At 52.7% G+C, this 15,486-nt stretch overlaps 7 protein-coding genes across 7 annotated transcripts; 3 read left to right on the top strand and 4 right to left on the bottom strand.

Annotated features, from left to right (window-relative positions):
* Nucleotides 1-738: 738 nt before the first annotated feature.
* Nucleotides 739-1,898, top strand: PV05_11399 (uncharacterized protein). The gene has a single exon (XM_013454880.1). It carries the CDS (start codon nt 1,056-1,058, stop codon nt 1,809-1,811), a length of 756 nt encoding a protein of 251 aa, XP_013310334.1. The 5' UTR covers nt 739-1,055; the 3' UTR covers nt 1,812-1,898.
* Nucleotides 1,803-4,023, bottom strand: PV05_11398 (uncharacterized protein). Its single transcript, XM_013454879.1, has one exon. The coding sequence runs from the start codon at nt 3,808-3,810 to the stop codon at nt 2,146-2,148; it is 1,665 nt and encodes a 554-aa protein (XP_013310333.1). The 5' UTR covers nt 3,811-4,023; the 3' UTR covers nt 1,803-2,145.
* A 114-nt stretch (nt 4,024-4,137) lies between these two features.
* On the top strand, nt 4,138-5,935 carry PV05_11397 (uncharacterized protein). The gene is made up of 2 exons (XM_013454878.1): nt 4,138-4,521; nt 4,576-5,935. Exons 1-2 carry the CDS (start codon nt 4,293-4,295, stop codon nt 5,727-5,729), a joined length of 1,383 nt encoding a protein of 460 aa, XP_013310332.1. The 5' UTR covers nt 4,138-4,292; the 3' UTR covers nt 5,730-5,935.
* Nucleotides 5,936-5,959: 24 nt separating this feature from the next.
* Nucleotides 5,960-6,610, bottom strand: PV05_11396 (uncharacterized protein). Its single transcript, XM_013454877.1, has 2 exons — nt 6,450-6,610; nt 5,960-6,378 (listed from the first exon to the last, which is right to left on the bottom strand). The coding sequence occupies exons 1-2, from the start codon at nt 6,513-6,515 to the stop codon at nt 6,016-6,018; spliced, it is 429 nt and encodes a 142-aa protein (XP_013310331.1). The 5' UTR covers nt 6,516-6,610; the 3' UTR covers nt 5,960-6,015.
* Nucleotides 6,611-7,680: 1,070 nt separating this feature from the next.
* PV05_11395 (uncharacterized protein) lies at nt 7,681-8,649 on the bottom strand (the record flags this gene model as incomplete). The annotated part of the gene is made up of 4 exons (XM_013454876.1): nt 7,681-7,752; nt 7,805-7,907; nt 7,993-8,530; nt 8,598-8,649. The coding sequence occupies 4 exons, from the start codon at nt 8,647-8,649 to the stop codon at nt 7,681-7,683; spliced, it is 765 nt and encodes a 254-aa protein (XP_013310330.1).
* A 527-nt stretch (nt 8,650-9,176) lies between these two features.
* On the top strand, nt 9,177-12,129 carry PV05_11394 (uncharacterized protein). The gene has a single exon (XM_013454875.1). The coding sequence runs from the start codon at nt 9,264-9,266 to the stop codon at nt 12,009-12,011; it is 2,748 nt and encodes a 915-aa protein (XP_013310329.1). The 5' UTR covers nt 9,177-9,263; the 3' UTR covers nt 12,012-12,129.
* Nucleotides 12,001-14,874, bottom strand: PV05_11393 (uncharacterized protein). Its single transcript, XM_013454874.1, has 3 exons — nt 14,341-14,874; nt 14,103-14,267; nt 12,001-14,052 (listed from the first exon to the last, which is right to left on the bottom strand). Exons 1-3 carry the CDS (start codon nt 14,414-14,416, stop codon nt 12,593-12,595), a joined length of 1,701 nt encoding a protein of 566 aa, XP_013310328.1. The 5' UTR covers nt 14,417-14,874; the 3' UTR covers nt 12,001-12,592.
* Nucleotides 14,875-15,486: the final 612 nt, after the last annotated feature.

Here is a 15,486-nt window from a genome sequence, read left to right as displayed (position 1 = left end):
GGCATGTGAGGTCAAGACTGGGGTGTCTTCCCGCTCGCTAGGCCTCATGTATGTAGCGGCGAACTTGCGATCGAGAAGTATTTCCGTACGGACGACGGAACCGACCTCACACTTGAGAACATGATTCGCGTTGGCCACCGTCTCTCGAGGACAATCCCTATTAGGCAGCTTGAAGGGTCGCTCAAGTCCGGTTGTTATATGGTCAGCAGTACATCATTTCCCAAAATGCATTGCCGAAGTCTAAAAGTGAGCCTCGAGGTGGAGTCCCTGAATATCACAACAGCAGAAGCCCAGGCTCGTCAGTAAGACCTGGTGACGCCTAAGTTAGATTTGCGGTCGAGGGTAGCTGCAGATAGGCCAGTGGTATGCAGGTGACGACGGATCGGGAAGCTTTGACCATGGCAGGGACAGGGATGAATTTGCCCTGCGCGGGTGGCGAGCGCAAGAATCTTGGACAAATAACAGTTAACCCGTGCGCCCGTGGTGCCTACCTACCTTACCTAGGCACACCTACGTTCTAACTTAGGTGATTCTAGTTAAGGTAGTTAACTACAAGCACCTAGGTAGTAAGGCTCACAAGGCAGTGACGCCCCTATAAGGCTCACTAAGCTACCCGTGGCTACCTACCTAAGTTAGGTAGGCATTGGCTTGGCATCATCACGCGTGGTCGGAGTCCAAGGTGACAGCTCGTCTTTGGTAAGAATTCGAGAGAAATTTACCCCTGCAGCAAACCGACCTCTTTTCTGATCGTACCTCTCGAAAGAACCAGAAGTGGCGGCGGGTTTTTGTTCATCGATGCAGCCATCATTAGACGGACACTGCAACACTATATTGGACAACATGCGGGAAGCGGTATCCGTACACCGTGAAACAACCTGAGGAAACTCATTCCGCTCTGAGGATCATTTACAACACCGTCCCGTCGTCAAGATCAACATGGGCAACACACCTTGAATTCTTCTGCTCGGATATACTCTCTACGCCCGCCCCAGAGTCTGAAGATACCGTCGTGTCTTGAAGGAGGTAAAGCTTTGCAGCGCAAATTTGCAAAAACAATGCTACCCACGCCCTCGACCTCTCACGTATCCTACGACACTATCTACGAGCCGGCCGAGGACTCGTACCTATTCCTTGATTCGCTCTCCTCGTCTTCAGAGACAAGCTGGCTTCATTCTCGATTCTCCTCACCACCTGCTCCTTTCCTAGCCGAACTCGGCCCCGGCTCAGGCGTGATAATCGCCTTCCTGACCGCCCACGCCCGGACCATCTTCGGCACCGACATTCTCAGTCTGGGCGTCGACGTCAATTCGCACGCATGCTTAGCGACGCGAACCACTGCAGAGACGGCCCTCGTCGAAAACAGGAGCGGGGGCGTCTATCTCTCTTCCTTGACCGGTGACCTCACCACGCCCCTACGGCCACGGGAGGTTGACATTCTGGTCTTCAATCCGCCCTATGTGCCTACCGACAGTGTCCCCGCCTTTCCAGCCAAAAGCCACGCAACGGGAAAAGTCACGTTCGAAGAATCTTCACATCTGCTGTCGCTATCCTACGCTGGAGGGACGGACGGCATGGAAGTCACCAAGCGGCTGCTGGCCCAGATCCCTGATATTCTCAGTCAGCGAGGCGTGGCGTACGTCTTATTCTGTCGCGGTAACAAGCCCGAGGAGGTCAAGGCTTGCATCGGGAATTGGGCAGCTAGTGAGGAGTGGAATTGGTGCGCTGAGACGGTGGGAACAAGTGGCAAGAGGGCTGGCTGGGAGAAATTGGAGATCGTGAGAATATGGAGGGCACGAATTGATGGAAGTTGAATTGACGTCCGGAATATAGCGCGAGAACCATACCACGCCATATAAGGCGGATCAGGTTCAGTCGCAGAATCTTATTCATCGTCCAAGAACCTATCTCGCGGTCCTCGTAAGGAAAAGACCGGCTCCATATATCGAGCCCTGGTGTCCTGTCGTCTCGCGATTCAGCACTTGATGCTCGGCTCCGGCAAAATATATAGCCACAAGAACGTCGATTGCCCTGCTGATCTCATCTATCCAATCCTCTATCCGTTCAGCAATAACCAAGTAGGCTTGCATCTGCAGACCTCAGCTTCGGTCGGTTTTGCTCGAAGAAAAACATCTGGGTGACTACAGCTCAATAACCCAAGCCATACCCCTTGACTCGGGAAAAATAGAATGGCTTATCGTGCCTAAGATTAAACTCAGCCCAGTCGTCAGTAAGCAGGTTATAGCTCCAAAAGCCCTTCCAAGTAAGTTTGTTGTTCTTGGTGGTGTGCTTCGAGCGCCCGGCTGATTTCAAGGACAAATGCATTGTGTACCTGTACCGCGGACCAGCGCCCTCCGTCTCGATGTGCAAGTCACCAGGTGTCATCGTTGGTGAGAGATTAGAGGGCCCGACGCCATCTTGTGTCACACCAGCGGCCAAAGTCTCGAGGCTGGGATGACAAAGACGCCACCGGCCTCGAAGAACATGCTTCATGATATGTTGGGCAGCTGGAGGAGGTGCAACGGTGGTGGTTGCTGCAGCTGCTGAAGATGAGGAAATGCCCCCTTGTTTCCCAGGCACAGGTGTTACTTTCAATTGGCTTGAAGGCTCTTTCTTGCCGTTGCGGACATAGGCCAGATTCTCCAGTGTCAGATGATGGACGACGTCGACCGGCTCTTCAACTGTAAGAAGAGATAGGCAAGTACCGTCACGGAAAAAGCGCAAGTATCGATAGTAAGTCACAACATGAATCGGAGAACTCCAGGTGTATGCCGTGGCAGATGCACCTCCAGGCCGAGTATAGTTGACCGTCGAAATATAAACGCCCGTAAACCGGATGCGAGGATGAGTGTGGAAGACATCACGCCAAGTGCTCTGCTCAGGGAAGGAAGCCTCCGTTACAGGAGGAAGATCTTCATCTGCAGATTCGTCTCCCACCTCGCGGAAGACGAGCTCGCGGCCTTGGAGGTCTGTCGCAAAATTGTACTGTTGACCGGCCAAGCCAAATTCGGGACCTAGCGCGATACGTTTCCAGATGCCGTTGTCGATCCAGACATGATAGGCAAGCTTCTTACAGACAAGCGCCAACCGGGCAAAAACAGCGGGATCGCGAACAGCCACAAGTCGAAGCAATTCTAGGAGCACTTCCGTGGGTAGTTTTTGAATACCGCACGGTGGGGGACGGTCACCCGCAATAATTGGGAGAGCACCGTTAATTTGGCAATGAGCAAAGCTGTCAATCAGCTCGGCTATTGGTAACTCTTGCTGGGGTTCTTTCGATGAGTGGTGAGCAGTCGAAGGAACGGTGGCGGGAGCATTTGACGGGTTCGGATTTGTGGGTTTCGACTTGTTCGGAAAATGCTTCTGTCTGTAGGTCTGATCGACTTTTGCATCAAGCCTGTAGGCTTTGCGATAGTGAGAAAGACTGTCGCCCAGATTACCCTGCCTTTCTCTTTCCATGGCATGTTCAAAATGCTCTAGAGCGCTCTGTGGCTCCTGAACGGATGGCCTGGGGGTAAACTCATCATCATCGATATTCTGAATGCTGAGACTCTCAACACGTTGAGTCAATTTCGCGCTGCTTTCGCCAGTTTGCTCGGCATCGCTGTAGTGATCTGACTCGTCCTTGATATCGGCAATCGGGTGGCGGGTGGGCGGTTTGTTGGTTGGCCTCTCTAACCTGGCGTCACTTGTCCTTCTGGGTCTCTCCGGTTGCGGCAGTGACGGGCGCCCTTGAGGTTTCTTGGTGCGAGCATTGACTTCTTCCTTCCATTGTTTCCGAAACTGTTCCAGAGCTGATGCCGGATCATCCATGCTTCCGCGACTGATGTGCGCCCAAGAGTTATCAGGTTGTTACCAGACGTCCGTCTGGTGATCGACCTAAGGATGACGCTTCCTTCATGAACTCGGAAAATAATCCAGAAATGGTTCGAAAGATGTGTAAGGCTTGACGAGCGATTAGTTAGGTAGGATGGCTTTGTGGTGGCGTAGGAGGAGTAGTTTGTTCAAGATGTGGATGATTACAAAGGAATTCTAGTGAGTGTCTGGGGAATCTGATAACAAGCGACTTTCGGAGATCAAATAATTTAATGACGCTCGTTACTCGCTCCGGCCAAACCCGATAAAGCAACCGGGCGGCGACTGCATCATTTTTTTGGTTGTGCAAAGTCTCCATGTCATCGTCCTTGTCGCTTCTGATCTCTCCTCCAGCTTCCACACCAGCAGAGTCAGCGTTCAACCTGGCGGACTTCTAGCCTCCAGACCCTTCCCAAGGCGTCCAAGCATCGCGGGCTTGAATGTCCTATTCCTTCACCTCCCAGCCTGCGCAAGCACTTGACGGGCATCTCAACTCTCAATCCGCGCTCGGCCATGATGCAAAGTCACAGATTACGGGACAACGACATGACAGAGTACAGGTCCCGGAACAAAATACAGCCAACATGTCGGGATCAAACAGTTTCGAGATCACGACCACGCAGCGTATGATCTCGGCGACTTGGGGGAGTGTCTTGACTTCGCTGCTCGGTACGTCATAATCTTGTCCGTCTTCTATCTAGCACTGGGCTGACCCTTGGGCAGTAACACCTCTTGACGTCGTCCGTGTACGGTTACAATCTCAAAATCCCCCGGCTCCTGTGAATCTCTCTCGTTTTCCTGCATACTCCACAAGTTTCAAGCAATTACCTCCAGATCTCGGTGTCAAAGCGTGTTGTCGAGAAGTGTTTTGGGTTGGGGACAATGGACAATTCTGCCTTGCTGGGAATGGACCGACGCAGATTGCGAATGCTGCTGCAACCGAGTGTGCGGTGGAAGAGACGCGGAGAAAGACGTTTAACTCGACGCTGGACGGACTGAAGAAGATCGCGAGGAACGAAGGATATCTCACGCTCTGGCGGGGACTTTCTCCAACCCTGGCGATGGCTATCCCTGCGAATGTCATCTATTTCACAGGCTATGACTGGCTCCGATACAACCACGCCAGTCCTCTCAGGAAATTGACAAACGATGTCTACGTACCACTTATAGCGGGCTCGATTGCTCGAGTAGCAGCCGCAATTGCGGTCTCTCCGGTCGAAATGTTCAGGACAAGAATGCAGGCTACCTCTGGTGGTACTACTGGCGTCTTCAAGGACACTTTGCTAGGCCTGCACCGCATGACTCAGACCCAGGGATACACTTCTCTTTGGCGAGGGCTTACACTAACAATGTGGCGTGACGTGCCATTTTCCGGAATCTACTGGTGGGGCTATGAAGCTATGCGCAATCGATTGACAGATTCACGGGAAGCTGCGAGCGGGCGCGAGTTGGACTCTCAACGTTCCATGACCGGGGGCCGACAGTCACAAGCACACGAAAGCCAAATGACGACATTCGTCGACAGCTTCCTGGCAGGTGCAGGCTCTGGTGCAATTGCGGCATTCGTCACCACGCCGTTTGATGTTGGCAAAACACGTCAACAAGTCTACCACCATGCTGGTGATGATGCACCATCAGTGGTAGCTGCGAAAGAGTTTGCAAAACAAGGCAAACCAATCCCCGAAGAGCTCTCAATACCTCGATTTTTGTATCATATTTTCCGGGAAGAAGGAATGGCTGGATTGTTCAGAGGATGGGCAGCTCGGTGTCTCAAGATCGCGCCTGCCTGTGCTATCATGATCAGCAGTTACGAGGTGGGCAAGAAATGGGCGCGGAAGGTCAATGAGCAAAAAGAGAATAAAAAGGCTACAGCTTGAAACGCTTCGCACCGTTGACGGGCTGTGGAAATGATGTTATTGTATAAGTACGGCTGGGCCCTTTCTTTGTTGCATAGCAAGGCGCATTTGCACGTCACTAGGGTCCGAATCCCTTGATGTATATAGAATCTATTCGACTCTCTGTTTAATACCAAAGTTGATGAGAAATAAATAACGACTCAATCTCGTTGTCTTCAACTCAAAAAGGTGAATTTTGTGGAAGCTTTCGTCTGCATATTTGGCCCATATGATTGTGTGATATCTACGTAGGTCCAGTATCCATTACCTACGACGGTGGTGGCATAGACTCAACCTGACCGGCGCCTTCAATTCCCGCAACCCAATTGATTCGCTCCGGGGCGAACAGCTCAGCGCCGGGCTTGCTGTTGTTGATGACATTCACATCATCGATGACACCCGCCTTGATGATTCTCATGCCGTCCACGCCGCCGAAGGTATCGCCATATCTGAACAGGGTCGTGCCACAGTCCGGACAGAAACAGCTGGTAATCTGTTTTCCGCTGTCGGCGGTCTTGGAAATCTCCTTCGGGGTGCCTTTGGTCACCTTGAAGTTCTGGCTGGGCACGACGATGTTGTGGCTGTACAGGCCGCCGGAGATGTGTCGACAATCAGCGCAGTGGCACAAAGCCTGTTCGTGGGGTTAGCGGCCAAGCAACACATTGGAAGGACGGAGGGCTTTGGCTCGAAGGGGCTTGTTACGGTCATGGCGGGCTCGCCGCTGTACTCGATCTTGACGCCGTCGCAGAAGCAACTTCCTGTAGGCATGGTGGGCGAATTGATGGGATGAGGGTGTTTTACTGGCGACTTGCTTTGATCAAAGGTAAATGTTCGATTGAGCAGGTTGACGACGGACAGTGAGCTGCAGGACAAAACTTTCGAATACTTGGGAGATACCTGACCTTATTTATATACCTACGAACAGTTCCAGACTGTGGCTTGACTTTTGACACGGACTCGAAACTCCAATTGACCGACATCATCGAGCTGCCTTTGACCGCCCGTTACGCGGGGTCAAGCGATATGGGCCTATTTCCAGTTCCAGTATTTGAAATTTCGACAGCTCGACGGCTCCATTCTTCGATTCGGCAGGCATATGACGTGTTCCAGGATGGGAGATCTAGCGCACAAAAGGGTAAAAGGCCAAGATGACAGCTCGCTGCGAGGCTCATCCACCATTCTTCCGCGACCCGAGGCAAGCGATAGTCGATACGAGAAGTCTGACTCGATGGATACCGACGATGATCCATCTCAATCGCTCGAATTGTGGTGCCCAAGGGAGCTCGATTGGGCAGACATTGGCAGACTTGAACTTAGGAGCCAGCTATCATCCCCCACTGTCATCATTAGCGCACACCTGGCGCATGCTGATAATGTAATCGGGACCCTTGATGTATCGGAATGGGAATGGTCCGGTCGCTGCTTCCATCAAACATTTCCAAAACGGGCGGGAGCTTTTAAAGCAGCATTCTCATCGCCATGGCGGTACATTCTTTCCCTACAACAATAAAGCAGGATGGCCATCCCAAGAGAGATGTCACACCACTGATACATACGATATCAGAAGCCTACTACAGGCCGCTATCAAATACCTGGTTCTCACGACTGCGGCCCCCAGGGCCAGAACCAACCTCGGCAAGGCTGAGACCAATCAGGGGCACAGGTTATTCTGACCCCGACAGGGCAGCATGGTGACACAGGCTGCCACAATTGGCGCGGGACTGGTGTTTCGACGGCTCGGGCTTGTTCAGAGCCAAGGCGTCCATGGGCTAAGCAACTTTGCTGTACTATAGTATTGTCTGCTTCCTAGTCCGACGCCTTGTCGCGGACTCGAGAAACCTACGGCATTGTTGGCGCACCACTATCTGACCTTGCATCAGTAGCCCAGAGTCTTTGTAGGGATCAACCCATCCGCAACCCCGCCGAGGAGGAGCTACCAGGGAATCTCCTTTCCGTCGTAGGAGAGGAATTTGCCAGAGGAGTTCTCACGAGTGGCGCCATCGACCTAGAAACGCCCATCAGCCTTGTCCATAGCTCACAGAAGTCGAGCACCTTACCAGGCTCAAGATACCCCCAACACTCTGTGCAACGGTAAGCGGTGGCTTGCCTGGATAATTCCAGGACTTTGCCGCGATATCGCCCATTTCAGTCTGGACCCAGCTGCTTAGACGTCAGCTACAGACACTGTCTGTCTCATTCTGAAAGTAGCTACCCTGGATGCACTGCGACGCTGACTATGCCTTACTTCTCCAGCTCGAAATGCAGTTTGCGGACGACCCAGTTGAGCGCAGCTTTGGCTGGTCCATAAGCGCCGCCGGGCATCGGCTCCATCCATTCGCCGATGCAGCCAACACTGGACGAGAGGAAGAATATCTTCGTCGGAGCAGCTGCCACCGCCTCGTCCAAGGGCGCGCCCATCAACGGCCAGAAAGCCTGCAGCCAAGTCAATGGGGTGATGGTGTTAACCTCAAAATGCTCCCTCATCGCTCGAGGCGAGGTTTCGAGCACCGGTTTCATCACATCTGTATGACCGATTGAGCTGATGAAGACGTCGACATGGTTGACTTTTGGCCTTATCTCATGGTCCAGCAACGTTTTGAGTGCGCTCGTTTCAGTGGTTGTGCTAAAATTGACCGCTAGGGTGTGCAATTGGGTTCCCTCCCCTTGGGAAGTCTTCAAACATGCTTCAGACAGCGACACGACCGGCGCCCCAGGGCGGACGGTAGCGATGATAGTGGTTCGCGGTCTGACAAGCAGTGCTTGCACGAGTCCAAGACCGATACCTAGACCATGCTTAGTGATGTCTGTTCAGTCCCACAAACTCCTGTGGTGGCGGGTTTGGAACTGTACCTTTATTGGCTCCCAGGACGACATAGACAGTATTGCGGTCACTGGATGCCATTTTGAATCTCACTGGTGGTCGATAACGACGGTGATATGGAAGCTGCCCACCTTGGGAGACAAGAAGTTCGGTAGAATGCTTTTGCGGGGTCAAAAAATTGGCGGGCAACAATGAGACAGATGCCTACGGCTAGCACTTGTTGCATCACTGTAGGCCAATCAGGGCAGGGAGTACGACTGTCTCAACAAGGCGCTTCCAGGGAACAAAACTTGTAACCCTCTTAGAGAAAATTTGACCTACAAGTTCCTGGCCCGGCGCCTTATGGCGGTTGCTTCCCATCTGACACCGAGTAGTCGGCTTCGTAGTCGTCGTCCAACACGGCATCGTTTTGAAGCAAAGACCCCAACGACCTACAGTCAGAGCATTTAACAAGTGCGATTGGAGAGGTTTACCTGGTGCGACTGATATGATTACATAAGCTAAGGGGCAAGGCTGTGTATTCGCCAAGACCTCCGGCGAAAATCATCCTCAAGGCTCCGATCAAAGAGATTTTCGATGGCGCTCACTTCATCCTATGCGTTTACAACCGTTGATGGAGAAAGAGGGTCCAGATCGGCGTGTTCCAAGAAGCCTACTGTGGACCTGGACATCATTGATGCCTGGTAGTAGAAAATATGGCGAAGTCCAACAATCTAATGGCGCCCTCCCGAAATCCAGCTAAGCAACGGAATTCTGAACCATCAAAAGGCAAGAAGCGATCTGCTACCGAAGCTTTCACCTCGAAGCCCGGCTCAGTCGAAAAGTCACTCAAAGACCACCGCAACAATATCAACAGTTTTGCCGCGCAGGCCAAGACAGTAAATTTTACCGATGCATCGGGTGGCGACCGTACCGACGACACGGCGGCCAGCTCGGAGCCGCAGAAGTCATCTAGAGGCCCGTACCTCAAAGAACGAGCTCGGAACCTGTTGACCTTCAGGCAAAAGTTACCAATCTACGGCCATGCGGATGAAATCCGACAGACCGTCCGAGACCACAATGTACTTCTGTTGGTGGGAGAGACCGGTTCCGGAAAGTCGACGCAAATCCCACAATTTCTCATCAACGAACCATGGAGCAGTAAAAAGACTATCAAGGGTGGCGCCAATGTTGGCGGCTGTATCGCAATCACCCAGCCTCGAAGAGTTGCTGCAATTTCGCTGGCTCGGCGCGTTGCAGAGGAAATGGGCACGCCGCTGGGAAATTCAAGTCCGGCTTCTCAGGTCGGCTATTCAGTCCGATTCGAGAACAGTACGAGCCCTTCTACGCGGATCAAGTTCTTGACAGAGGGCATGCTCCTACAAGAAATGCTCCGAGATCCCTGGCTGAAGGAATATTCTGCGGTCGTGGTTGATGAGGTTCACGAGCGTGGGGTGAATGTGGATCTGGTGCTAGGCTTCCTGAAAAGGTTGCAAGGTCTTCAAAGCAAGGATGATGGTCGGGGTGGCATCGGCATCAAAGTTGTTGTGATGAGTGCCACAGCAGACATGGAGAAGATCCGGGACTTCTTCCACATCAGCTCAACGAGCGTCCCGAAGGAAGACAGCCGTTCACCAGCCATGGAACAAGAATGGTCCGGATTCTCCAATGATCCAGATGTTACCGCAAAGGACACCGCTCAACCGTCTCCTTCCTCTGCAAATGGCGTCTCGAAAGGCTCTTCGACTGCCTTACCCTCAAGGCCCTCGGCAACCGCCACATCCCTCTTCATCAAAGGCCGCCAATATCCTGTCAGCATCACCTACACCTCGTCCCCTGTCCCAGACATCCTCGACGCCGCCTACCAACGCATAATGCGCATCCACACACACTCCCCCCTGCCAGGCGACATTCTCGTCTTTCTCACTGGGCAAGAAACAGTCGAATCGCTCCTCAGTCTAGTCACATCATGGTCCACCTCGATCCAAAAGGACGCCGCCCTCTCCAAAGCGCTCCCCAAACTACTCATCCTCCCCCTCTACGCAGCGCTCCCCTCCGCGGCCCAACAACGCGTCTTCCAGCCCACCCCGAAATTCACTCGCAAGATCATCCTATCCACCAACATCGCCGAGACATCCATCACGGTTCCCGGCATCCGCCACGTCATCGACACAGGCAAAGCCAAACAGCGCCTCTTCCGACCCTCGCTCAATCTCGACACACTCCTCACGGTCCCCATCTCCCGTAGCTCTGCGAATCAACGCTCTGGCCGCGCCGGCCGCGACGCCGCCGGCACAGCATACCGTCTCTACACACAATCCGACTTCCACCAGCTCGCCCAGGACACCGAACCCGAGATCCTACGTTGCGACCTCAGCCAACTCGTCCTGACACTCAAAGCGCACGGCGTCGACGACCTCGCCAGCTTCCCATTCCTAACGTCCCCTCCCCGCCGTGCCCTCGAACGGGCAATGATCCATCTCCTCCAACTCAACGCGCTCGATGCGTCGGACGGACAAATCACACCACTCGGTAGGGCGATGAGCGTGCTCCCATTGCCCGCGAGCCTCGCGCGTGTCCTCCTGGCCAGCGCCGAACCCCAGTATTCCTGCGTCGACGAGATCATCGACATCGTATCCGCCCTCAGCGTCGAGAATATCTTTCTCAATATTCACCACCACAACTCTCCAGTCTCATCATCCTCATCCACTGATCCTCTCACGCCCATGTCCAACTCGAAAAAGGCAAACGCCGATCTCGACGCCGAAGACCCCAACGCCGACGCCGACGCCGGAGACCCCCGCGCAACGCTCATCGCCCAAAATCGTCAGACCCTCTACCGCCGCGAAGGCGATCACCTCACCCTCCTCGCGACCATGCAAGCCTACGCGGCCGAGAACGCCGACCGACGCCGCTGGTGCGACGACCGCGCCATCTCGCACCGCGCCATGTCCGGCGCCATGGACGTGCGGAAGCAATTGTTTAGCATCATGCAGCGCCATCAGAAAAATTCTCAATCTCAGCACAACTCCTGCCGAGGCAATGACGAGAGCAAGAGCAAAAGCAAGAGCAAGGAAAACGTCAACGACGAGAACGAGAGCAAGAGCAACAATAAGGACAAGGACAAAGACCAGCACGATCCAACCACCCTACCGATTCGAATACTAAAATGCCTCCTGACCGGCTTCCACCCCAACGTCGCGCGTCTCTCGGCCGACGGATCGTACCGAACCCTTTTGACCAATCAGCCCGTGGCGATCCACCCAAGCAGCGTCCTCTTCTCCGTGCCTCGAGGACCTACTCCTAGAAACGAAGGGAACGAGTCCGGTGAGCAGGGGCCCACCAAAGCACGCAAATTTGAAGGCATAATGTACAATGAATTCGTCTACACCGGCACCAAGGCGTACGCTCGCGGTCTGAGCGCCATCGAGATGCGATGGGTCGGCGAGGTTCTGCGTCGATAAACACCAAGCTAACATATAGACTTGTTCCGAGACTATAATTATTCTCTCCATCCTCCTTAACTTGCTCCTACGTCCAAAGCAGAATCAGCCAAGTAAACGAAGGAGAGCTTAGTCTAGCAACGTGATATTTTCTATCTATATGCATTGTGCATCCATAAAAGGCGATGCATCTCATCAATCCTTGCTTAACAAAACTATCTCTATTCCTGGTCATTATATGTAGGCTCAAAGGAGCCTCACTGCATCACGAATTTCGTACATCTAAATTGACGACGAGCGTGATCGTGAAAATGACCTTGAGACAGCTAGAAAAGATGAACAAGCACATAGCAACGGATGCGAAAACATTGCGCCTTGCTGCTCGAATTCATTGTCGTCTTCGTGGGCGATAACCTCTGCCCGTGCTCCTTTGCCGCCAAAACTCCCAGAAGTATTGTTGCCCTCTCATTTTTTGAAATTGGTCGGCCACTGATTCAAATGCCGTGATTCTGGTATCTCAAATATATATGAATCATCATAACTCGTAAAGGTGCTTGCTGCGTGTGGGGTTTTGCAGCTTAGAATGTGATTGGTAGATATGGTTATCGAACCCAGTCTTCGTCCTCACGTTCGTCCCCATCAAGGGACAACTCTGGGTTCGACATATCTGGAGCAACCGACCACGACGGATCTTCAGCAATGCTGGTTGCCGGCATAACTGGTCTCTGCTGAAACATGTGCAGATTGGACAGCCCCTCCATATGTGCATACATCTGGGCTTCTCGTATGGTATATGGATGCTCAGCATTGCCAACACTTCCCGGTGTCGAGACACTTGGAGTCATTCCTCGACTTACGCTTGACATTCGTGATTGCCCTTGGGACGGTTCGGGAGATGCCATCTGCATTTGTGCCATTTGTTGCTGCATTTGTAGGCTTTGCAGCCGCTTGGTCTCTGCTTCGGCTCGTTGGAGGTAGTCGTCGATGTCAAGACTTCCGAGGTTGTCGTTGGCTAACATGTTGGCTTGAGGCGTCCCAAAGCATGACGAGGCTGAGCTCAACCGATATCTGTCGGAAGCGTCATCTCCCGCAGCGCTGCTGAAGTCATTGTATGACTCCAAGTTAGGCCTTTGGTCAAATTGAAGCGGTTTTTGATCATTATTCCAACGAGTGGACGGAGGAGACTGCTCATCGACTTCAGAAACGTCACCAGTCGAAGAATTAACACCAACTTGGTTGATTTGTCTTGTCAGATCGAAAGTCTGATAGGGTGTTTGTTGTCCCAGACTGGAAGAATTGAACTGATTCATACCATAGATACCAGTATTCTCGTTATTGGTGATGGTAGTGTTGTTGTTGCTGCTGTTAACGTTGCTGTTATTTTCGAGATTGAAACTAGACCAGTCAACAGACGCAAGCTCATTATACTTTGGCGGATCATAATCATGAGCTTGCTCATAAGTCATGAACCAACTCTCCGGAAACTGGTCTGGCAGAGTCAGATCCGACTGGCTTGCATTTTGACTATTTTGGAGGCTGTTGGTCTGTGTCGGAGGAGTATCAGCGCCAAAGGGGGAATAAGAATAGGCTCTCGGGTCGAAATGAGGGAGGTTGAGATCTTGCAGTGGAGGATCGGGATGTTTCTGAGGGCCAAGTATCGGGGAATTATGCTCTGATCTGGTCTTGCGTTCTACCATTGCCATCGCGTCGGTGATAGAGTGATGCAGGGGGGATTCCTGGAAAGGTCTCGAGGACTTGGTGAGCAGAAGATTATCGGTAGAACGTTGAGCGATCTCGCGATGGCCATGAAGGGAGTGGGAGCGTGATGGGATCTTATAAGGGGCTCCGAGCTGATTGTGCGCGTCGTTGAATTTGTGCACAGGCTTGTGATGACCATTGGTAAAGATTGTCGTTTTGGGATCATGGGAGTTGTGGTTCGGGCGAGGTTTAGGATGTTCTTTTGGCTGGATCATGTGTGCAAGGTCTTCAGGGACGATGTCGAGTTCCTTCTTCAAGGCACATGTGCAACGTTGACCATGTTGACAACAGCAGGTATTTGATTCTAGTGCCTTGTCAGTATATGCGTAGTGTCGACTGTAGCGTCGTGCGTACCAGTCTTCACAACGCCTGGTTTCTCATGTGGACAATCTTCTTTTGCATGCGCCTTGTCGTGGCACTCGCATTTCACATGCTGAGAGCGAGCCTTGCGCAGACCTCGGCAGTGTTGGCATTGTGATACCGGTCGACCTTTCTTGTTGACGTGGACGAGGGGACGATCTGAAAATCCAGCGATCAGTATGAGTGCGCAGAAAGTTGTTCTAAACTCCCTGCGATGCGCAACAGCACTTACCCTGGTGGTGACAAGAACTGACACGATGGCCTCTTACGCATGCCTCGCAGGCAAATTTCTCGCCATTGATAAGCATGTTGAACCGCGGAGTATCTCCTGTACCCCTGGGAATTCCACCAGACGATTGTCAGGCAGGAGGAGGCGGAAGTGGCGTAGTATGGGCTGGGAAGGTCTGGTGGTCAAAAATTTGGCGCGGGTGCGGAGGCAGATCTCGACGACGAGGAGACAGGAATGACTTCTATTTGATGTGGCAATTTCCGTCGCACATAAACCGGTGCGAGACAGGATATCGGGAGGGTGGTGGATGCGAGGCGGTCGTGGTGGGATGTGTGCGGAAAGCGATGTTGAATGTGACTCGGTAAAAATCGAAAGAGACCACCAGACGCCGGAAAAAGATTTGAACAAGGAAGGAAACGTGTTGCAACGTCGGAGGTTACGGATCAGGATCAGCCATGGTGGTTGCGACTTCTCGCGAAGATGCTGAGGAAAGCGATGAGCAGGAAGACAGAAGAGGTGGGTGAGCACGGAAGAAATGAAAGTTCGAGAAGGAGAGAAAGAAGCGAGCCGCAGTCTTTGATGGGGACGATCTCCACGAGGATTCCTTCTTGGACTTGGTCACATTGCAACTCGGGTCCAAGTCCACGATTCGGCAGGGGCAATAATCGTGAATAATGGGCACCAAGCCAGGTGCTCGGGCGTTCAAAGCCATCGCTGATGCCGCCCTTAAGCTAGAGTCGATTAGGTACTCCGGGGCTTACTTCCTAAGAGCCTTAAGGGCACAGCGCCGCGTTACATCAACCCCTCCATTGAACGCTTCGTACTCCGTACAATGCCCTGTGACCATCGACCAAGACGACTTTCTCCCACAACTTCTCGGCTGTTGCCCGCACTATTCTGTACTCGACGACTCGTACGCGCAGATGCATTGGGGGTGCCACCAGAGAACCGCCGGGATGCCACGCAATCGCAGAACCAATATCGGAGAATTACTCACGTTAGTACGGAATAATGTCACAGGGCCACCAGGGCACTTCCTCCCACTTCTCCATGGACATTGGTCCAGGCGCTCTTTAATTGGAACTCCATCGCTGTCGGTGCTCCCTATCGTGTCGAATAGATCGACTGCATGGTCCTGCCCTTTTCACT

Source organism: Exophiala xenobiotica, assembly GCF_000835505.1.
Source record: "Exophiala xenobiotica strain CBS 118157 unplaced genomic scaffold supercont1.7, whole genome shotgun sequence".
NCBI classification, from domain to species: Eukaryota; Fungi; Ascomycota; class Eurotiomycetes; order Chaetothyriales; family Herpotrichiellaceae; genus Exophiala; species Exophiala xenobiotica.
Note: the sequence above shows the minus strand (reverse complement) of the source record. Positions and strands in the feature narration are given on the sequence as shown.

What these genes read in the sequence shown, in the direction of transcription:
- PV05_11399 (XM_013454880.1), top strand. Translation starts at nt 1,056, where the DNA reads ATGCTACCCACGCCCTCGACCTCTCACGTATCCTACGACACTATCTAC.
- PV05_11398 (XM_013454879.1), bottom strand. Translation starts at nt 3,810, where the DNA reads ATGGATGATCCGGCATCAGCTCTGGAACAGTTTCGGAAACAATGGAAG.
- PV05_11397 (XM_013454878.1), top strand. Translation starts at nt 4,293, where the DNA reads ATGTCCTATTCCTTCACCTCCCAGCCTGCGCAAGCACTTGACGGGCAT. An exon ending in TGTCTTGACTTCGCTGCTCG is followed by an intron (nt 4,522 to 4,575) that starts GTACGTCATAAT and finishes ACCCTTGGGCAG; the next exon opens with TAACACCTCTTGACGTCGTC.
- PV05_11396 (XM_013454877.1), bottom strand. Translation starts at nt 6,515, where the DNA reads ATGCCTACAGGAAGTTGCTTCTGCGACGGCGTCAAGATCGAGTACAGC. An exon ending in GCGGCGAGCCCGCCATGACC is followed by an intron (nt 6,379 to 6,449) that starts GTAACAAGCCCC and finishes CCCCACGAACAG; the next exon opens with GCTTTGTGCCACTGCGCTGA.
- PV05_11394 (XM_013454875.1), top strand. Translation starts at nt 9,264, where the DNA reads ATGGCGAAGTCCAACAATCTAATGGCGCCCTCCCGAAATCCAGCTAAG.
- PV05_11393 (XM_013454874.1), bottom strand. Translation starts at nt 14,416, where the DNA reads ATGCTTATCAATGGCGAGAAATTTGCCTGCGAGGCATGCGTAAGAGGC. An exon ending in CAGTTCTTGTCACCACCAGG is followed by an intron (nt 14,268 to 14,340) that starts GTAAGTGCTGTT and finishes CTGGATTTTCAG; the next exon opens with ATCGTCCCCTCGTCCACGTC. An exon ending in ACCAGGCGTTGTGAAGACTG is followed by an intron (nt 14,053 to 14,102) that starts GTACGCACGACG and finishes ACAAGGCACTAG; the next exon opens with AATCAAATACCTGCTGTTGT.